The 22,836-nt window shown below is 45.8% G+C and overlaps 1 protein-coding gene across 4 annotated transcripts in view; it reads right to left on the reverse strand.

Annotated features, from left to right (window-relative positions):
* Positions 1-22,836, reverse strand: part of ENPP2 (ectonucleotide pyrophosphatase/phosphodiesterase 2) — a 1,757,842-nt gene that overhangs the window by 727,429 nt on the left and 1,007,577 nt on the right. For all 4 annotated transcript variants that reach the window (XM_069621550.1, XM_069621549.1, XM_069621547.1 and 1 more), the window contains exons 7-8: positions 18,280-18,359; positions 18,010-18,129 (exon numbers count right to left, since the gene is read on the reverse strand). In XM_069621550.1, coding sequence (XP_069477651.1) covers positions 18,010-18,129; positions 18,280-18,359 — 200 coding nt within the window. The remainder of the gene's footprint in view (positions 1-18,009; positions 18,130-18,279; positions 18,360-22,836) is intronic.

The raw sequence follows: 22,836 nt of genomic DNA on the forward strand, positions 1-22,836 counted from the left end.
GATTATTGCAAAACTATGTTTTGCAATTTACAACATCCGAATGAAGGAAAGTGAGTAGGACAGGCCAGGATTAAAACTTGCAAATGCAGATGGCATTCCTTGCTGCCTGCCTGGTCTGGGGTGATCAGTTTGTCAAGGGTATAATCATCCCAGGCCAGGCACTGCAGTAGCGTTTGGTCCTCCTTGCTCCAGTGCATTCCACGTCCGGGTTTGCAAATGTTAATGTGCCCAGGCTGAGGCCCAGATGATCAGGAGCCGAGACGGACAGGCAGGTAGGCGCGCATGGCACATGAGCTAATATGTAGCAATCATCTATCGGCCCAGAAACAAGCGGCCACCTGCCAGACCCCTGCCAGATCCCCCCAGCCACCATGGGATCATTTGTTGTTACGTTTGCGCATGCAGCACGCTGAAAGAAAATCACTCGCCCACCCACGGAATCCCGGGCCCACCACAACGCCTTTCCTGACCAGTGCCCACTGCTATGTGGCACATCTCACTGCAGAATTGGCGAGTACATCACACACTGGCATAATGGACTGAACCCCTTCCCAACTCTCCCCCTCTACCTGCATGACTGACTTCTCCCCTGTCTACCCTTCTGACGTTTCCATCCTCCTCTCCAAAGCCCACCCCTCGTCTGCTCCTACTGACCCTTTCCCTTCCCTCCTTATACCCAAGATCTGCCCTCTTCTTATTCCCTACTTAACTTCCTTCTTCAACACCTGCCTTTCGTCTGCTCTCTTCCCCTCTGCTTTCAAACATGCCACCATCATTCCTATTCTGAAGAAACCTTCTGCTGACCCCGTGCTCACTTCTCCCATTCCTCTCTAAACTTCGAGCGCCTGGCCTACTCGCAACTCTCAACCTTTGCCACTAATCTCTCTCTCCTTCCTCCCTCTCAATCTGGCTTCTGTCCTAAACACACTCCTGAAACTGCCCTCACTTACATCCTTAACGCCCTCCTCTTCACTCAACACTAAGCAATCCTCTGTCCTTGTTCTTCTAGACCTCTCTGCTGCCTTGGACACTGTTGATCACCCCCTTCTTCTCAACACTCTTTCTTCCTTTGGATTCAAAGGCTCTGTTCTTAACTGGCTTTCCTCTTACCTTTCCTCCCGCTCTTTTACTGTTTCCTGGGGAGGCCGCTCCTCTCCTACCCAGCCTCTGGAATACAGAGTACCCCATGGTTCGGTACTTGGCCCTTTCCTTTTCTCACTCTATACCTCCCTCCTTGCCCCAGTTATCTCCTCATTTGGCATTTCTCACCATTTCTACGCTGATGATACTCGGCTCTTCCTACTCTACTGGCTTCCACTTTAAACTCTCTTCCTGCAATAAAAAATGTGATGTCTTCTCGCTTCCTTTTCCTTAACACTGATAAAACTGAAGTAGTTTTCTTCCCCTCCAACTCTCTTCCCCCCTCCCTCTCCACCTCCTTTCATTCATTTTCCCCCTTCTAATCTCCCCATCTCTGACCACGCTTGCAACCTAGGCATTCACTTTGACTCCTCTCTCACCTTTTCCCATCACATCTCTCACACTTCTCGTGCCTGTCACTTCCACCTCTTTAATATTCGCAAAGTCTGCCCCTCTCTCACTTTCCATGCTACTAAACTCTTAATCTCCTCCCTTATCTTCTCTCGCCTCTCCTACTGCTCCTCCTTACTCTTTGGACTTCCTACTTCTCATCTCGCCACCTTTAAATCTATCTACCACTCTGCCATCCGCACCCTCTGTCTCCTCTCCCCCCCGTGACTCCATCTCTGCTTCCCTTTCCCCCCTTGGCTGGCTTCCCTTTCACTGCCAACTTAAATTTCAATTTCTCTGCCTAGTCTTTAAATCTCTCCACGGTCTTGCTCCCCCTTATCTCTCCTCCCTCCTCTCGTTCTACACTCCCTTCCGCTCCCTTCGCTCTGCCAACCACTTCCTTCTCACTGTTCCTCCTTCCCCTTGTGCCACATCATGTTTCTGCTCCTTCCCTCTCCTAGCCCTCCTACACTGGAATTCCTTACCTCTCTCACTCCACTCTATTTCTACCTTTTCCTCATTCCGAACTTCCCTCAAATCTCTCCTTCTCCATTCCCTGCCATGAAACCCCTCCCCCCTTCCTGCTCCCCTCCCACCTTGCCTTATCTCCTTGATCATCCCCTCCATTCTCACCCTTCACCCTATCAGTTTCCCTCCTCCTCCTCTTCCTCTCCCCTTCCCTCCCTCCCTCGCAGTTCTGCTGCACTACTCTCCTTCTCCCCTCCAGTTAATTGCTCTACTTATTGTTTTGTTGGTCTGATTCTCAATTGTAAATTGCTTCTTCTTTTACTGTTATAATGTTAATTGTCATATATATCTTGTTGTTAGAATGTGCAGTGCTTTGGTGTAAAGCGCTATATAAACTAAATAAATACAACTAGATTTTTGAAGCAGCTGCCGAGAAGGACCTTGTTTTTACCAGAAAGGTCAATTCGCTTTGGTTGACCCCACAGGCACAAAGGATGCAAGCTTGCAGTGTAGGATGCATTTATTTTAAATAATATATGGTTTAATATCATTAAACTTTTTAAAAGATGCTTCTGCAGTGGGATACTAGGTGCCAGCTTCGGCTCCTCTGCAAAGAAGTCGGGCTTGGAGAAAACACTGAGCTGTGTGCAGAAATGCAACAGTTTAGGTGCAAAACTGTTTCCTGTTGAAGAGGTGCAAGCACCGAGCACGGCAATACATATGTCACCGGGACTTGATTGCAAGTAAAGCAGGCGCAGAAAATATAAATGATAGGTTTCCTAGAGCATATTATCTTTATATAGGAATTATGCTGCAAGAGGCATGAAACGCATAATGCAGGTCGCTGCAAGAATTATATGGAAATTTACTACGGGTCTTGTTATGTGTATTATGCATGCTATGCTGGCGTTTATAACATATTAGGTAAATCAATGTGCCAGCAGTTTACCTCATGAGAAAATGATGTTTGTGAGCTAAAAAACTAGTAATCCAGAGGGAAAACTTGCGTACCAGCTGGTTCTGGTATGGGAGCTGCAGTGAGGTTTATATTGGATTATTGTCGACTATATTATACCCTTGCAGGGATCAGAGTATTGTGAATTGGATGGTTTCTGAACAGCACAGTGTTTTTAGTGTTGACTCTTAGAGGTGGCATTAGCCTACCATATAATAGGAAACAGATTAATATGCAGATAGTAAATGTGAGCTTGGCTATTTTTCCTGGAATTTCTGTGTGGATATTAGCACCCAGCATGGGTGAACCAGCCATTCAGGTGGCTAGAAATGCAGGATGAAACCTACAATCTCAGCCCGCATTCGAAGCCGCCTGAAGGCTGGTTCCCCCTGGCTGCCATCTTCCCCCACCCTCTGTACCCTTATTTTATTTGTCCATTTCCATCCCCACTTACCTTTGTGATGCAGGCCGCCGCCGCAGCAGCAGCATCCCAGCTTCGCAGGCCACTTTCGAAAGGGAAGATGGGCTCCATACGGAGCCCCCACTTCCCTTTCCATGGCAGCCATTTTAGCACAGTATTTTCAGTAATTGAAGGGGACACGCAGCCGTTCAATGACTTTAGCACCACGAGTTACCACCTCGTTAAAGGCCTTGCTTCGCTAGGGCCATTAACTTGGGCTGCCGGGACGTTCCACCCCCCGCCCCATTACAGCCCTTGGAACGGGGACTTAACGTCACAGAACAAGACTAGTGCCCCATTCCATGTTATCGAAATTCTCGTCACATTAAGGTGATCTAAAACAACCACTTATTTTTATGCCTGGGGCATGGGTGGCAGGCATCTGAAAAGGAATGGGTTAATGTTATTGTTCTGTTATGTTGTGTTACTGGCATTTATACTATGCCCCGTTACCATTTGCAGAGTCTCCAGGCGCTCTGGGGGGTGGGGGGGATTTCAAAGAGGGTGTTCTAAGAGCTGTTTGGCTCCACCGACTTCCTTCTAGACATCCCTTTGCACGAAAAGGAGCAGTTTGCTCCTGCCAGCAGCCTGCCTGCATTTCTTGCTTCAGTGTCCCAGGCACAGGTGTACGCTTGCTGCGACTAGAGCGCTGCCTGTGCTCGTGGATTCCTGTGCTCTGCATTACTACACTCCTCTTCCTTGTCCCAGAGTTGTGGGGATTGTGGGACTAGTAGTCCCTTCCTGAAAGCATGGTATGAATGTTGGTAATGGGTTTTAAAGGTAAACTATGTTTGGAAGAAGAGTAGGTGGAACTGGAAGAAGTGTGTCTTTATTAATTTTACAAAGCCAGTTTGCTTTTGAGAGTTGACCTTTGGGGTGTAACAAAAGATTTTTAATACTCTCCATCAAGGAAAGAGGGAATGTGTTACAATAGGCTATTAGGGCAAGGGGAATTGGAGATCTAGCTTCAGAAAGGAAAGGGGCATACCATGTCTCGCCCAATGATACCATAAGCCTCTCCCGGAGGCTATCTCCTCCCCCCACCGGATCATCCCTCATATACCCTTCCCTAGGGTCAGGATCAGGTAGCAGCTGCTGTCCCCTGGCAACATGGGAGGAGGTCATGGCCAGGAAAGGAGTGATGATGCCATCCGATTCATCACATAAACCAATCGCAATCTTTGATCTTCACAATTCTTTCTCCGTTCCCCGCCTGCCTTGTGTGGCTACTCGCTTTCGTTTGGTTCAGCTTCTTGCCCTAAAACACTGGAATTCTCGTCCTCTTGCCCCTCTCTTTCTCGCTTTAAAAAACAGCTCAAGTCTCACTAACTCTACCCTTTCTCCTCTTGACTTCCTTTTTCTCTTGATCCCCATTTTCTATTGTGACTGATCATTTTATTGTACCCTTTTCAATTTGAAAAAAAATAAATGATTAAGGTCACGCACTTGTGCGGGAAAGCCTCAGCTTTCGCAGGCTATTGATGTCTTTGTGTGTGTCTCTGTGGTTCAGGAAGTGAGCGGGCTGTCTGGTCCCACTCCACTTCTTTGGTGCCAGAGTCTTTACTTTAATGCATTTGTAATGTGCAAGCCATGTACTGATAGGCATCAGGGCGCAGACAGACATAGATACAAGACAAAAACCCAGTACTAAAAATGAGCTTACTCAGGCAGGATATGCCCAGGTGCAGAGTCCAACAAACATCAGCTTTTCCAGCTTCTTCTTAAGTAGATCTATAGATCTCGGACATCTGAGATCAAAGGCAAATTGTTCCAGGCTTTAGGAGCTGCGAAGTAAAAAGCTCCCTTTTCAACCTTCACGGTCCTGCACCTGGGAAGCACCAACTGTTCCTGGTTGCTAGATCTGAGAGATCTCCTGTGGACTTTTTCAGTAAGAATATCTTGCAAATATCTTGCAAATAAAGGGGATTAAGCCCCGTCTACATTTAAAGGTGATGACTAATAGGCGGAAAAGCTATCATGAACTGAGTGCCAAAAATCAGCAACTCCGTCTTTTCTCTGTTCACCGCCAAATTGTTTCACACCATCCAGCTCTCAATGATGGCATAAATCCTATTCAACTCAGCTTCATCATGTGCATGTGTTCCCATCAATAGGGATAACACACTGCTTGTCATCTGCATAGTGTGTGAACACAACCCCTTCTGGTTCCAGAAGGGTGAAAAAGTGTGCCATAAATATATCATATAGGCAGGGTGAAATACACGAACCCTGCGGCACACCAAATTTTAGTTTAACAGGCGGAGCTACTGCCTCCTCATGAAATACTCTGCTCTCCAGCGAGCTGCTGTCAGAGAGAAATTCTCCACTTCCGCCAACCTGGTGGCCAAAATTGAATCGTCCACCAGGTCGAAGGCGGCCAACAAGTCAAGCAGCATCAGCATAGATGATTTTCAGTTCAAGTAATGCAGTCTCCCTTCCGTACTCTTATCTGAACCTAGATTGACGACAATTGAGAATGGGATGTTTGTTCAAGTGATGTGTGATTTGCCCCTATGCAACACTGTCTAAAATATTTAACAAAAAAGGTGTGTTGGCGATAGGTCTATCGTTAAGCGGCACCTCAGTGGGTAAACTAGGTTTTTTCAAGATCGGAGTAACCCATGCCCTTTTTAAGTCCGTCGGCACACAACCTTCCATAAGGGAGGTGTTCACAAACTTGCAAATGGCTTCAAGCAAGGTGGGAGGACAAGTTATAATTATAATGGCCAAACAAGGATCGCCTTTGCATTTTGCGGACTTTAGCTGTTCCACTACAACAGACAGCTCCGCAACCGTTATAGTATAAAAGTTGAATTGAGGGATAGCTGAGCATCAAACATCTCCCTCACAACCAATTTTCTTTTTTATGAGTTATGTCCGACCTTTACTAGCAGACCAGCGTCTGTGGGGGGGGGGGGGGATTTGGAGGGGAAGATGCTCAGTTTCTTGTTCCTTTAAGATCTTAAAAACTCTAACTTCCGATTGTGCATTCCGTATACTGGAATTCAAGGAGTTTTTCTTTGCGCCAATCTGTATGACGTGGCTGCTCCTTTGTAGGCTGCCAGTGCTCCTGGGGAAGGATTAGATTTCCATAAATATAACAGTTCCAAAGTGGAGGCTTTACATTTTTCCAACTCTGTTGAAAACCAAACTTTATTTTTCATCCCTTGCTTACCCTTTCTATGTTTGAGAGTTTGCAATATTACCCATATTAGATATAAGGGATTTTGACATCTCCTCAGGGGCATCTTGAGAGGTAAAACTAATCGTTGGGCACAACAGAGGTTCAATTCTTTCCTGTGTGAGCAATTTAAGGTTTCTTCCCAAAAACCCTTGAATCCTCATGCCCTTAGTTTTCCTCAGGAAGTCTGCATGTATAGTAAAGCGGACAAAGTAATGATCTGACCACGGACAGGGTGATACCTGAAAGTCCCTAGTGAAGACCTTAAGGGTGGAAACCCAGTCTAAGGTATGCCCCAGGCAGTGGGTTGGCATACAGATCCTTTGCTCGAAGCCCAGGTCAGATAAAGCCAGCTTCAGATCGGAGGCCAGAGTATCATCCTTATGCCCCAACCAATAATTAAAATAACCCAGTAGTAAAAAACTAGAATTGGGCTTTAAGATCAAGAGCACATTATTAGACAGGGCAGTAATAAAGTCATCTGTCTCTAGGTGTGGGGCAGGAGTGAAACAAGTAGTTGTCCCTGATTAGACAACTAATGGCTATTTGAACGGTGCAGATACTTATCATTGGTGGGTTTGGACTTTTTCCAGGCTGGATTTTGGATTAGAAGGACTCCATCAGCCATTTCTTCAGATCAGCGCTAGAGTCAAGACATGTGTAGAAGAACAGCCAATTGAAGATCTGAAGAAGACGCCTGAAAAGGACCTTCCTGCGTCTAACCCAATGAAGCCCTAATCTGCAAAGTTTGGCGATTAAACCCTTCGACTGGTGGGACCAACCAGTCTCGAAACAGGTGAGGATCCAGCCGTCTTGAGCCTTCGGAAGTGTCCCTGGACCACACTGGTGACCGACCAGCTCTCCAGTGGGCTACCTCGGTGTAACTATTCTGGTTCTGCGTTTGCAGCCAGAAATTCGGTGGTCGCCAGCTTGTGCTGCAAGTTGTCTTCCTGATGAATTTCAGCCTACCAGCTTCAAGGGTATTCTGCTCTGGGAGGTCTTCAACCGCAACTGGAAGGAGGCCTGCCTTCTCCCAATGTGTAAAGTGTCCTGAAGAGTTCTGCATTAATGCTTTCTGCATTTCTCCATCCCCAAGGGTTGCACTTTGCTCCTATACCCAACTGGAAGAATCCTTGCATCCGCAGCTCCTGGGCGCCTCTCATCCGAACAAACAGCCAGACATCCTACCTTCAATGACCCCCAGTCGACCCATCTAGTCACCTGGGAAAATCGAAGTCATGGGCGTAAGTAAACACAAAGCATTTGTCTCTCCCGGTCTCCATAGTAACATTGAGAACAAGTCTCATTGTATCCCTTCCATTCCAACGCTTTTTGGTCGTCGCACCGGAGCAGCATTACCTGAAAGAAAAGAACACACATTTACTTACCAGTAACTTTGTTGCATCTCTTGATCACTCACCAACACAAGTACTTTACCTGCATCAGGTAAAGTATGGCAGGGAAGCATTGTGGCTTTTTGGCACATGTCCCCAACTCTTCATAGGGCTTGCACTTCTGAAGCTATGGAACATTTATTGTGACTTGGTTCCATTTTACTGCATCACTTAACTTATTAACGCAAGTGATTGAATGCATATTAGAACCAATGGTGACTATAAATACGTTTATTGTTGAGTGTTGTGCAATATCACCTGCTCGTTTCATTTTTTAGTGTGTGTTTTGGGTGTATAATAAATACTGTATTGTTATGCATTTCTGTCTAAATTGAATTATTGTGTGCTTCACTGTATGGAATCATTGTGGACCCTAACGCCAATCACACTCGTGAGAATAGCCTTGACTGCTCTCCATTGCTACCTGGATTGGGGTTTGGCTAACCTCTCAGAGTTCCCCAGTTCAATAAAACTAGGGTTGTAAAACCTGATAGTATGGAGAAGCCTTGTTTGTTATCATTAGAGAATCATTACCCATTTAGGGATCTAGTAATCCATCATACATATTCATTAATACTGATTAGTAGTGACATGAAGTAGTGACATTAGATTATCCACATATATGTAGCCATTTGTATTTGCTATAGAATGAGGCCTGTTATATTTGAAGTGCCATTAAGAGACACATTATATTTGTAGAGACATGTAGAGATATGTTATGTATTATGTATGCATTGTAGATACACCACGCATGAGTGTGCACTTAGAATATGCATTGAGGCATTAGAGATAGTGCATGGGTTTGCGAGAGAAAGAGTAAACGCTAGACAGAGATGTAGCAGGCTCCTAAGCCATCTTGAATGAGACACACAGAAGCGCCGGAGTGCGACGTTATGAGTTAGTGTGAACAAAGTATGCGTAAAATGTTTGCTTGGCAGACAGATAACGCGCCCCTTGTCTGAGTGGAGAAGGCATTGTGGTATTATCAGCCCGGGGTTGTGCTTCGCAGACAGAGAAAAGGTGGGGGCAGGCAGCACCAGAGAGGGAGAGCTTCTGCAGGCAGAGACATGCAGAAGGAGAAAGGGAGTGAATGGAGAAATATGAGATGGTAGGATGGTGTTTTGTACCACAGACAGATAGAAGAAGAAGATATGGAATAGATATGTAGAAAATGTCATGACCACCAGGAGAGACAGTGATTGAAAAAGTACAAGACATGCATCACAGACTTTTAGGTACTGCTCATATTTAGAAATGCTGACAGACAGAAAGAGAGGCATTTTAGCTTAGAGAGACATGTAACCATGGATATGTATACGTCATTGAACAGTATAATGAGAGGTGAGGCTCTGAGATTTGAGTGGCTGCTCTCTGCTGGTCTGCTCTATGAGATGCTCGTTGTTCTAGAGGGAGTTGGGGAGGACACACCGACTCTGAGATCGAGGGAGCTTTGGATGGAGCTGCTCTTTGAGAGTGGAAGCTTGGGGAAGCATTCTGATGAGAGCTGATGAGATTGATCTGGCAGGGATCTGGCAGAGAGAGGCCTGGCCCTGACTGACTGGCTGGTTGCAGAGTTAGCTGGAGAGGAGAGACAGAGCAACACAGAGCAAAAGGGGAGTATTGTTGAATGAGACACGTGCATGGGGAATTAGGACAGACACTCACAGAGCTTTGGCTGACATGATAGATGGGGTAATCAGACAGGGTTTTGTAATGACATATATAGCGCTTTATAAGAATATATAGCGCTTTACTAACTGTGATGGCATTTCTTGTTGTTGCCAGCAGTAATATGGCACACACATTTTTTTTGTGTTGCCAGTATAACATGTGAATATGTTGCTGGTGGGTGGCATGCAAGGTACATAATACATAACACAGCAAAAGTCCAATGTAAAACTGCAGAGAATAAAGTGCACCCATTTTTCTGTGATGCCTTATATATGAGACTACATTAATCATAACTGACTAACTTAATTAACATTTACTAAATACTAATTCTAACTCCCTAACATTATAATGTAGTCTCATGTGCAAAATGAGGTGAAAATACATATTTTGGTAGCACTGCTATAATTCGTTTTTTAAATGTACACTGGCGTTTTTTTTTTTTTCTCTCTTTGTGTTGGGTTGCAGAAAGCAGAAAGCATGTGCGGCAGGAAATAAAATTGAAACAGTTGCTCAGTGAGCAAGGATCCCATTGTTAGAAAACTAAAGGGTGATGTTGAAAACATGCTTTTAACCCGATTGGAGGAAATTGTCTGCAGACATACCACGTAGACAAAGTAGGAATGTTCTGCTAATGGCAAACTTTAGAGAGAGAGCAGTTTGTGCTGACTGGGCTGTGAAGACAGAAGTTGAAGGTGTCACAGAGTGCTGGCTTGAGAGTTTCTTGCTGTGCTTCCCAGACACACAAGATTACAGGAGCAGTTTGTGCTGACTGGGCCTGTCTTTGCGAGGAGAGTGAAACAAGGTTGTGTGGGGGAACTTCAAAGAAACACTTTTGGTAAGGAGAAGTATAAGTGAGGTCACTGTGTACGGTTGCATGGATGACTGAATTATAATACAGTGTAGACAGGACATGAAATCCGCTGCATTTTATGTCGTCATGTACAGAATGTGGAAGAATTACCTCTTGTTTTAAAAGGCTTGCTTGTTCTGTATTCTCTTTCTTTTGTTTTCCAGATGATGATGCAATGTTTTTATGGTAAGAACTAAGAATTGTGAATTGTATTTGTATATAGTATAATGAGAATATATAAAAACAAATGGTTTAGTGTCATTTTTGCACCTGTGAATTTATTAATAGAAAGTATACGGTACAGGAGGGGGGGACATGCATAGGTCCAAGGCTCTCTATAGACCACTGGGAGGTACTCTAATAGAAGAACAAGTTACTTACCGACTGTAACGTTCTTTCGACTGGATGTTCCTCCCACGTATTCCTCATCTTGTGATAAATCGTTATCTCCAGCTTCGCTGCTTCGGGAAAAATAAAATTCTCGGCAGAGGGCGCTGTGCTCGAGGCCGTGGCGTCGATTGTCTCTCGACGTAGTCCGTACTCTGTCGACGTCACCGATGGTATAAATAGCTCGAGCCGCGCCCGTTGCTTCAGTTCTGTTTTTTCGATGATAGATAGATATATATATATATATATATATATGAGGAACACCCAGGCGTGTCTCATGACTGATACATTCTTCGTGAGAGGAAAGTGTAAGAAGACGTAAACTGTACTGTGGGGTAGGATGGGAGGGCTGATGAGGAATACGTGGGAGGAACATCCAGTCGAAAGAACGTTACAGTTGGTAAGTAACTTGTTCTTCGAATGGATTGTGTCCTCCCACGTATTCCTCATCTTGTGATAGGCTCCCATAGCAGTATCAATTTTGGAGGTGGGAGTAGTAATTTCAGTTTTCGTGGATAGAATGCAGAACGGCCTTTGCAAATAAACCCTCGTTAGGGGAGGCAGTGTCCAAACAATAATGTTTAACAAAAGTATGCATTGTTTTCCAGGTTGCAGCTGCACAAATATCTGCTGCCGGGACTCCCCTCTTTAGAGCCGCAGAAGTAGCCATTCCCCTTGTAGAATGGGCACGAACCCCATCTGGTGGTTCTTTTCCCGCTAATCTGTAGCATTCAACTTTGGCTAATATGATCCAGCAGTAAATGGTCTGTTTTGTTACAGATAAGCCTAATTTATGACCAGTATAACCCACAAACAGTTGGTCATCTTGTCTCAATTTAGCCATCCTTGAGATGTAAAAACTAAGAGCCCTCTTGGGATCTAATCAGTGTAATCTCTCCTCTTCTTTGCCCAGATGAGGAGGAGGATAAAAAATTGATAGTTCTATTTTTTGTGACAAATGGAAGTCCGAGACTACTTTTGGCAAGAACGAAGGTTTAACTTTAAGGACTACCTTATCTTTATAAAAAAATAGTATATGGTGGTTTGCATGAGAGAGCATGAAGTTCGCTAACCTTGCGGGCTGAGGATAGGGCCACAAGGAGGACAGTTTTTAGAGTCAAAAGTCTCAATGGACATGAGTGCAGAGGCTCAAAAGGTATGCAAGTCAAGAATTTTAATACTAAATTTAAGTCCCAAGTTGGTACATGAAAAGGTACTGGAGGGTATACATTAGTAAGCCCCTTTAAGAATTGAATTATTAACGGTATTTTGAAATATGAAACCTCTTCCGAGGAGCGCTTGAAAATGGACAGCGCAGCAAGGTAATCTTTGATTGTTCCTATCTGGAGCCCCAGATTAGCTAAATGTAGTAGAAAAGAGAGTACCATTGGGGTGCCACACTGAAAAGGGTCCACATCCTTGTCTTTGCACCAGTTACTAAACCTGTTCCAGCGACATCCATACAAAGACTTTGTTGCTGGTCTTCTGGCCGAAAGCAAGCTTTCCATTACGTCATCCGGAAGATCCCAATCCTTGTATCTCAACCTCTCAGAAACCATGCGTGAAGGTTGAGTGTCTTGACCTCAGGATGGAGAACCCGACCTTCCTCTTGCGAGAGAAGATCCTCTCTTTGCGGAAGACCTATTGGAGGGCAGATGGACATGTCTAGAAGGTCTGGGTACCACGTTCTCCTGGCCCAATCCGGGGCAATTAGGATCATGGTTTTCCTGAACTTTCTCAACCTCCTGATTACTTGAGGAATCACAGGGACTTGGGGAAACACGTACAGCAGTGGAAACTTCTACTCCACTACGAATGCGTCTCCCAGAGCTCCACTTTGAGGAAATTCCCTTGAGCAGTACTGATCGCACTTCCGGTTGATTGCGGTGGCAAACGGATCAACTTGAGGGGTACTCCAAAGGGCGAAGATCTCCAGAAGGACTTCCTGAGCCAGCTCCCACTCGTGAGAGACGGTGCTCTGCCTGCTCAGAGCGTCTGCCGCTGTGTTCTTCTCTCTGGCTAGGTGAATTGCAGACAGAGAGATTCCTTCTCGTATTGCCCAGAACCAGAGCTGCATTGCTTCTCTGCACAGTGGCAGTGACCCTACAACTCCTCTCTTGTTGAGATAGTACATGGCCACTGTATTGTCATTCGTTATCAGGACATTCTTTCCCTGTACAGAGGGCAGAAAGGCCTTCAGAGCTAGTCTGATTGCCCTCAGCTCCAAAAGGTTGATGTGTAGTTTGGACTCCGATGGAGACCAACGACCGCTGATTGTCAGATCGTTGGTGTGTGCTCCCCACCCCGTGAGTGAGGCGTCCGCCACTAGCGGTATCTACGGCCATGGTTGCCAAAAAGACTCTCCCTTGAGAATGTTGTCGTTGCAAGCCCACCATAGAAGATCCTGAGCAACTGCGCTCGGGACTTGCAGAAGATCCGACATATTCCCTGAGAACTGGAACCACTGAGTTCTGAGTGCCCATTGAAGGGATCTCATTCTTAACCTGGCCTCTGGTACTTGGAAAATGCAGGATGCCATGAGGCCGAGCAACCTGAGAAAATCGAAGGCCGGTAGATGTTGGGCATTCTGAAACTTCGTTACCATCTGCTGGATGTGGAGAGCTCTCACTTCGGGAGGCGAGGCTTTTCCCGATGAAGTGTCGAAGACTGCTCCGATAAACTGGAGTTTCTGGGATGGTATCATGTGGGACTTCCTGAAATTGAGGGAGAAGCCCAGTTTGTGGAGGAAGTGGCAGGTGATCAAAAAATGTTCCTGAGCTGGTTCTGGAGAACTTGCTCTGATCAACCAGTCGTCCAGGTAGGGATATATGTGAATACCTCCTCTCCTGAAACTTGCTGCCACAACTGCCAACAGTTTGGTGAAAACCCTTGGGGCGGAGGTCAACCCGAATGGCAGAACTCGAAACTGTTAATGAGAATTGCCAATTGTGAACCTCAGGTACTTTCTGTGCTTTGGATGGATTGGCACATGAAAGTAAGCATCCTGAAGGTCCAATGATACCAACCAATCTTGGAGTTGGAGAGCCTGAAGGATCTGAGAAAGAGTCACCATCTTGAACTTGTCCTTCCTGAGGAACTTGTTCAAGTTTCTCAAGTCCAAGATGGGTCTCAGTCCTCCGTCCTTTTTTCGGGATGAAAAAATATGGGGAGTACCAACCCCTGTTCCTCTCCGCTACAGGTACCAGTTCTATGGCACCTTTCTCTAGCAGGGTTAAAATTTCCTGCAACAGGAGCGGATCCGGAATTTTGGCAGAGTTGGCTCCCGGTGGATGATTGAGGCCTTTTTAGAAAGGGTAGACAGTAACCTTGGGCTACTGTTTCCAGTGCCCAAGCATCTGAGGTAATGCCCCGCCATTCCTTCTGATGTTGAGAGATCCTGCCTCCCACTGGTGTTTTGTGCAACAAGGTCTCAGAGGGATTTGGAGGCGGCTGCAGGAGTGGCTGAGGGTACAGATGCCGCTCCTGAGGCTGATTTTGCACCTCTTCCTCATGCTCCACGAGGGAAGTTTCTTTTTCCCCTTTGAGAAGCCTGTCCTCTTCCTCTACCAAAAGAGGAGTAGTATTGAAAAGAACGACCCCTCCAGGAAGATGAGCCGGAATAGGGTTTTAGAGGCTGGCGCAAAGAGGCGCTAAGTGATTTAGCTGCTGCTTGAAGTTTTTCTAGGCTTTCATCAGCCTTTCTGCCAAAGAGCCTCGAGCCATCAAAGGGCATGTTGAGGAGTCTAGCTTGCACGTCTGGTGCAAATCCCGACTTCCTCAACCACGCAAATCTGCGTAGCACAACGCTTGCAGCCATCGATCTGCTGATACTATCAGCAGTATCCAGTCGACTGGAGATATTCCCCCATTGCCTCCTTCCCGTCTGACTATATTCAGGAAGCCTTCCCTTTCCTCGCCTTCCGGAATATGATCAGCCGCTGCAAAAATACAGTCCCACAGGGTATGGTTAAACATGGCTACGGTACAGGTGACATTTGCCGCATACTGCCAGACGTGAAAACTTTACGTGCCCAGGCATCCATTTTTTTATCCTCTCTATCTGGAGGGATAGTTGGATAAGCAGTTTGTTTTGAAGTAGATGCTGCCTGGATGACTAAACTCTCTGGAGTCGGATGTTTATTCAAATATTCAGGATCCGTTCCAGCTGCTCTATATTTTCGTGGAAAAGTGCTATCTGCAGCAGCAATAGTTTCTGGTTTCTCCCAGTTTTTTTCCACAGTCCTTTGAAGCGCCCTGTGAAAAGGGAGAACAGGATCCTTCTGAGGTCCCATGACGATTATATCCATCATGTCATCCTGTTCAAAAATGGGTGAAGTATTACCCCAACCCATATATTCAACTCCCCTGGTCATAAGACCCCTGTACCCAGCATCTGCATGCTCTGCAGGATCAGGTTTGGTGAACTCTAATTCTGGGGATGTGTCAACTCCACTGGCTGAATGTAGAGTATCACTCAGGTCTCTCATTCTAGATTCCTGGTCAATAAGTTCCTCAGGAACTTGCCTTGTACCATAATTAACTCCCAAAGGAGTAACCTCGTCTTCTTCTGAAGCAGACTCTTCATAGATTGCTGACATAGATTTGAAAAAGTCTGACCTGGGAAAAGGAGTGAATCTCCTTTCTTCCTCTTCCATCTGCTTCGAAGGAAATGGCAAATCCCTCGAAGTTTTCGAGGGTGTCTTCGAAGTTTTCAAAGATGACTTCGATAATGGCGATGACGCATATGGCTTTGGCGTTGAAATTATCGACGTCGAGGGCGTCGACGAAGTTGTCGAAGTCTTCGACGACTTGTGTTCTTGCATGGCACTGGAGAGGTGCTCGACTCTCGAAGAGTCTTCGCCGGTTTTACGTCGACTCGAGGTTTTTTGGATTCCTCAACGCTACCGGTCTTGGCCATGGTAGCCTTGGACTTCCCTTTGTTGTCCAATGGAGCGACTTGGGGTATGGCTTTTTTGAGGGTTTTTCGAGGGGGTCGGGCCGCATTCTCGAAAACCTCCATCATCTTTTTGTGGAATTCTTCCCACTTACTGGGAGAATCCGATTTAGTCGGACGTTCGATGACAACGAAGAGTGTCTCGATCTACTCCTAGATCGAGATCTCTTCGAGTGTCTATGGCGATCCGATTCCTTAGAATCAGTCGCTTTCTTGTATCTTTTTGACAAAACCTTATTTGAGGCCTCCCTCCCCACCGACAGTTTACCTCTCCTCTCACAAAGAGCTTTTTTTCGGTCATAGATTGGCAGGACCCGCAGTCGTTGGTTCGGTGACTGGAACCCAGACACCAGAGACAAATCCGGTGGGGAGCGGTGATCGACATCTTAGATCCACAATCTGCACACTTTTTAAACCCAGTTCTGGGTGTCGAAGGTGTCGTAGATGACAACATTTTCTTCACAGAAAATATAAGCGCGCCGTTCTCGATAGCGAAGTGATCGGAAAAACGGAACTGAAGCAACGGGCGCGTCTCGAGCTATTTATACCATCGGTGACGTCGACAAAGTACGGACTACGTCGAGGGAAAATCGACGCCACGACCTCGAGCACAGCGCCTTCTGCCGAGAACATTTTTTATTCCGAAGCAGCAAAGCTGGCGATAACGATTTATCACAAGATGAGGAATACGTGGGAGGACACAATCCATTCGAAAGGAAGGTTTTGTTTTATGATGGGGTCATAATATAGGGAAGAAAACTATGCTCAACACTAAATACTGCAAACAATATATCACTAGATTCCCCAATATAATATAACAAGGTATGATCACTAAAACAATATGAGACCAAACCCAATCTAAATGCAAGGCTAATTTACCACCAAACTACCGCTCATATTTTGGTGGTAAGAAAATACTGCCAAACCCCAAATTTGCCCCAATAAAACAAAGTATCCTACAGTTTGTCTAAGAGAGAGAGTGTGATGTATGGTGTGGAATGGAGAGGAATGGTGTGAATTGGAGTTGCTATTAGATTGCTTGCATTAGAAGCCTGTAAGGCTTCTAGTTACTGCATTGCATGATAGAATAGCACCAAAAGCATAAAAAGGTGCAAATTCGAGATTTGCATTATAGTAGTGTTTGCATCATGCATTGCTATGTACGAATAAAAGTGTTTCTATTGTTAAATCTTTTGCTTTGTGTCTTAGGTTAGTGTGTCCATAGGAGTAACTTAGGAGTAACACAGTGCATAAAGGCAGCGAGATACAAGAGCGGGGGGGGGGGGGGGGGGGGCATAGCGATCCACACCCCTCTAGGAGATTTGTCTGGGATTGACAGGGTGGCCTCCTAAATCTGTCCACCAGGCCAGATTCTAGAAATCCATCTGAACACCGTTCATGAAGGACACAACGTACATTCCCTATGACAGAAACAAGTGAAGGACCACAAAGAAAATGGCTTGGTCATAGGACTTAAACATTCTTTGGTAGCCTGCTACGGTTCCAGGATCAAGTGGTTGCTAACGTGAAGACTGCTACAGTTCCAGGATCAAGTGATTACTAACATGTTAAAAAGGCTACAGAATGGAGAGGTCACATGACTGCCAGCCTATGAGTCCCCATACCTTCTAGGTGGGAACACCATTTCTGGGACAAACTGGCACACTGACGGCTACCCTGACCCAATTAGCCTTATGGGCTGTTAAGGCCAGCACGTCAAAATACATTTGCAGCTTTGAGGGTGACAAGGCAGGATTGCAACACTCCAGCAACTAGATCAGAGGACTAGCAAAGTTACCACAAATCGAGCCAAAAATAACTGTCAGTGACAACAGTATTGTAACATAGCATGTTTATAGCGAACAAAAAAACAAAAAACACTGAATTGTTAATGTTTACATGCACTGATTTGTATCTTTTTACGTAATATATTTTCATTGAAGGATCCCTTTGCATTTTCATCTCTCCTCGGTTTTTATTCTTCAGTGTTCATTACATTTTATGAAATCGCTTCCTTCTAAATCTGGCAAGAATCTATTTGGAGGTCTACTAGCACATCAATGACCAGCCAAGGACAAAGTTAGATACAACTCATCACAGGTGCATTCGTTTTGCTACTTTTTTCTCACTCTCTCACGCATATTCACAAAAATACTTACTGGTTGGCCTCCCCACCATCTGGGATTAAATTTTTCTCTCCCCCGAAGACTGAAGGTGGAATCAAAAACAGGGTCATGCATTGAATTGCCAACAATGCCATGTGATTCTGGGTAAAGACCCTACATGAAGAAAGAAAAATGTGATCAAGAGAATATCCAAATTCACTTTTTTTCTTGAGGGCGTAGAGGGTCAACAAAAACAATGCGAATATCATCCTAGCTATAGCGCTGCATTTTTTTAAAATAAGCAAAACATTTCAGAAGACTTACGGTTGCCAGTGTATACAAATTGGGAAATGTCTTTGTAGGGTAAACTGGTCTCATATAGGGTGCATGTGTTCCACAAGTTCCTAAAAACGAAAATTAAAAAAAAGAAATAAACCACAACATTTTAAACAGATTCCGATTATAGAACACTATTTTGTGAATGAGGTAAAAGCAACCCTGCAATTCCCTTATTACATACATCAAATGCATGCGTAGCCTGTAAAACTACTTTTAACTGAAAGTTGTGCACATTTATTTTTCACATAAAATACAACTAGTCCTGGTCCACATTGGACTTTTCCAAATAACCACTCTGAGCCTGTAGAGCAGATTTGATAAACTTTTTGTAGGTTAAAAAGTACAGACTTTCGCTCTCGAATTTTGTTTGGATATACCACCGATGTTATTTTGACTTAAACGATATTTAAGAGCGTGTAAAGGAATTACCACAATGTAAAGTGGCATAAGGGTTCACAATATAAACGGCCAACTGTCCTTTATTTCTAGAAGTTACAGGAAAGCAAATTTCCCAAAGTCCCATAGCAATAACATTAAAACGGTGAACTCATCCATCACCACCCACTTAACACAGGTTATGCTCCAAACTCAGTCCTCCTCCCCACCCCCCAACCCCTCAGACTCTCTCCCACACACATCATTGCCTGGTTCAGAGTTCCAATACTTTTCTTTTTTTATTGCCCGTATACAAATAGCGCAAAGAAGCCTGGGAAAGCAAAATTTAAATTGGGAACGTCAAGTGCTTGTAAGGAATGTACCAGTCTGGGTTCCGTTAATGTATGCCATGCACATGCTTGCGATTTGTACGAAGCTGTCAAGCCGAGGCAGGAAATACAAAGTGAAACTGGTATGCCCTAGACTCCGAAGAATAGTGATCAAATGGAGGCAGATCCTAAGAAGCTAGTCTGGACGCACTGAACCAAAGCAGTCATTAAAGAGCAGATGTCAACACAGTGACAACATTCACCAAGTGAAGGCTGAAAAGCATGGCAGTGTGGCACCAGCTTAACAAGATGAAAAGAAATGCAGTTTATTGAAAATGAGTGGGCATCACATGCATGGATTACTTAAGATATTTCTGACCAAGACAGGGGTCCTCCTATTTTGATTTCATTATTTCCTTATACAACAATTTTTTTTTAGCACAAATACAGCAATATTTGTAGTGGATTGTATTAGCATGCGACACAAAGAATATGTTTCAATAATGGATGCCTTGTCATAGAATTGCAAGAGAATGAATGGACAGTCATAAGAGAAATGCATGGTAGCTAAAAGAGCGTGGAGATCGCTCGTTTGATGCCCATGAGGGAGATGGGTGTTATGGGGCCCAGCGAGGTCACTCGAGCCGGCCCCATCAATGCTGGGGTTGCCAGCACCATGCTGGGTTGCCGGGATCATCCGGACTTACTGGTTTGCAGGGCGGGACCCTGGTAGGCCGTGTGGCCACGGGACTGGGATCCCGGGGCACCATGGATGCCAGGAGCATCTGGGATGTCGGGTGGCCTGGGCGGACCCAGGGCAACATGCTGATCCAGGGGCCCCAGATCAGCAGAACCTGCAGGACCGTGATACCATGGTGTCGGCCTGCAGGCCCGAAATGAGAGCTAGAGACAGCAGTTCCATTGTTGGAGTCTGCAGCCATTCTGAGGCACGTGCATGCAGGAGCTTGTTTTATTAGCTTGTGTCATGACTCAGTCATGACCCATCTCAAAAGGGCAATGCGCATAGGAGGGACACAACACTGGGCACCTCTGAGCCAGGTGGAGCCACCCTCTCTGCAATGCAACCCATGGGAGGTAGCACTGTAGATGAAGGCACCCCAGTTCATCCTCAGAAACCCCCAGATTACAGGTAATATCCAGGAAACCACACACTCAGAAGAGTGGAACATGTGTCATGAAAACTGAAGGAGAGTATATAGTGCTAGCTTCAGAGGATATGCAGACTGCTCCAGGGAAGCCACCACCAAGTATCAGTCCATAGAGACAGTTCTCAAACATAGGATGTCCAAGGGATACAATGTGAGATGGCCCTTAGTAACAAATCCCTTAGTGTGTGTAACAAGAGCACCAGAACACCAAATCTTGGCCCATTGGATGAAAGGATTACTCTGAATTATGTACAGTTTAAAATAAACGAAGGTCAGCCCCTTCGCGTAGACCAAAGGTCAGAGCAACCTCCAAATAGACCTGGGAATGGTCTTTTAAAATTACATTCTACAGTTTGCAATAACGAAATCGGGAAAGCCCATTGCCACCTGAAGCCGGATTCCTAACATTTACCTATACAAAGTAACCACAGGTTCGAACAGTTGGACATCTGAGTGATTTGCAAACTTGAGGACAGAGCCAGTAGCGCGAGTCATAAGAGGATTGCCTTTAGCTGTGCGGTCTCCAATTGAACTACTGAAATCTGTGAATTAGGTTACCTGCATTAGTTGTAGCTTACTGAAATAAACACATTGTCACGTGTCCAGTAAACTGACCTTGTCACAGGGAGATGGGGACCTCTCTCCGCATGGGGCAGGAGGCTTATCAGGAAGGAAATCTGAGCCAGCCCCAATTCCTGTGCCCTCACCAAGTGCCTGTCTGTATATGAATGGAACAACTTTTGTATCACCCCAGACCTCTGCACAGAAACGCCTGCTAGTCCTTTTTCTATCATTTCAGGCAACACAAACCCCAGAAACCTGGGCAGACTTCCCACTAGCGCATAGCCCATCTGGATCTCCAGAGAGACCATTCCAGACCGCAGAGTTCTCTGGGCAAACAGAAAGAAAGAGAACCACCAAGCAAAGACACAGCGAATCCTTGTGGCTGCAAGGAACACTGTGTACTGCCAAACAATAGCAGCACACGCCACGGTCTGGCAGTAGCCACGGATCCCCCCTCAGATACACTAATACTATAGTGCCACAAGACCAAAAAATCTTCCCCCTCCCCACCCAAAATACCTCCTCATGGGAACTCTGAACTCACAATACTCAATCCTTACCATCAAACTTGGCACTCGCAGTGGCTGCCACTGTTTAGTGAAAGCAGTCTTCTGAGTTAGTGACTTAACTGGAGTTGTAAACCTGCTACTGGTGTAATAAAAATGCCATAACCGGATTGCCTTCAGCCACTCGATTTATAGTCACTCTGCACATCCTTTACTGAAGTCCTGACAAGCACTGGTAAATCTAAAAGTTTGGGCTTGTGTATAGGTATTAGGAATTTGCCAGGCACTGGCACCATTTTGCACCTGCTACTATCAATGTGGCGTAACAGCCCGGCAGCCCAAGTTCCAGCACTTCGAACGGGGGGTTAAAGCCATTATCACGACGGTCTACCAAAGCGGTATTCCAAGGTGCTAAAAACATTTTCCTTCGTTCAGCGGGACACGCACGGCATCCCGTTGAACGAAGGGAAATACTTTTCCAAGATGGCCACCGTGGAAAGGGAAGCCGGGCTCCCTACGGAGCCCCGCTTCCCTTTCCATGGTGGCCTGCAGGAGCAAAGAGGAAGGAGTGGCAGCCGGGAGTGCCGCCTTCGCAGAAATAAGGTAAGTGGTGGGTCTGAAGGGACAAAATAAAACACAGGACAGATGATGGGGAGGAAGATGGTGGCAGGGGGAGCCAGCCATCAGGTGGGATGGAACGCAGGCTTTCACCAGCAGTTCAAGCCTGCGTTCCTAGTCACCCGATTGGCTGGCTCCCCGGCCAGGGTGCCAATGGCCAGTTAATACCACTACGACTGTGCCTGACAAGTGCCTTTCCTATGCCTCACAAAAGGCCAAACTGTTGGCATTGCCAATACTTGTTGTAAATGCAGAGTAATGCAACACCTTCCAGGCGGGGAAGACCAGGCCAGTTTGTTAGGGTCAGAAGTTCAATGTGAGAAAGGGGGCTAAGATAAGAAGGGGGGACAGAAGACTGGAAGTTGTGGGTTATTCAGGTGAGGTAGGAGGAGGAGGTGCTGGTGGCAGACCAAGAGACCAGCAGGAGGAAGGACGGTGGACCGGAGTGTGCAGGCTTTTTGAAGAAAAGGGGAGATTCTGGTTGGCGAAAGCAAGTGGTGATGTGTTGCGCGTGTGCATGCCAGGTGAGGAGATTAAGCATAGGTTAAGGAAGTGTAGAGAATGAAAGATGATGGAGAAGGCGAGTAGTAATGGTGTGGATAGGCAGGAGCAGAAGTTGCAGCAGAGCAGGAGGGGGCGAGAGCACAGCAGGAGGGGCGAGAGTACAGTGCAGAGGCAAGAAAAGTGGCACCAGAGTAAAAAGGTGAGTGGTGGGACAGAGTGGGAGAGCCCAACATCAGAGGGTGAAGGTAGGTTGTACAAGGAGAGAAACATTCAGAGGGACAGAGGAGAAAGACTTTGGACAATAGTGGAGAAAGTGGGAGAAGAGTAGCCATAAGAAGGGAGTATAGAGAGGCATAGGGAGTGGACCATCAGGAAGTGAATTAAAAAGGTCCAAGTGAGGCTTGAATGTCTGTAGGGCACATCCCCACAAAACAAACCTAGTGTAGGTCTGGCCTAGGAACTCCCTTAGGGAGATTA

The sequence above is a fragment of the Ambystoma mexicanum genome, chromosome 5q (assembly GCF_040938575.1).
Source record: "Ambystoma mexicanum isolate Mex_15411 chromosome 5q, UKY_AmexF1_1, whole genome shotgun sequence".
Taxonomy (NCBI): Eukaryota; Metazoa; Chordata; class Amphibia; order Caudata; family Ambystomatidae; genus Ambystoma; species Ambystoma mexicanum.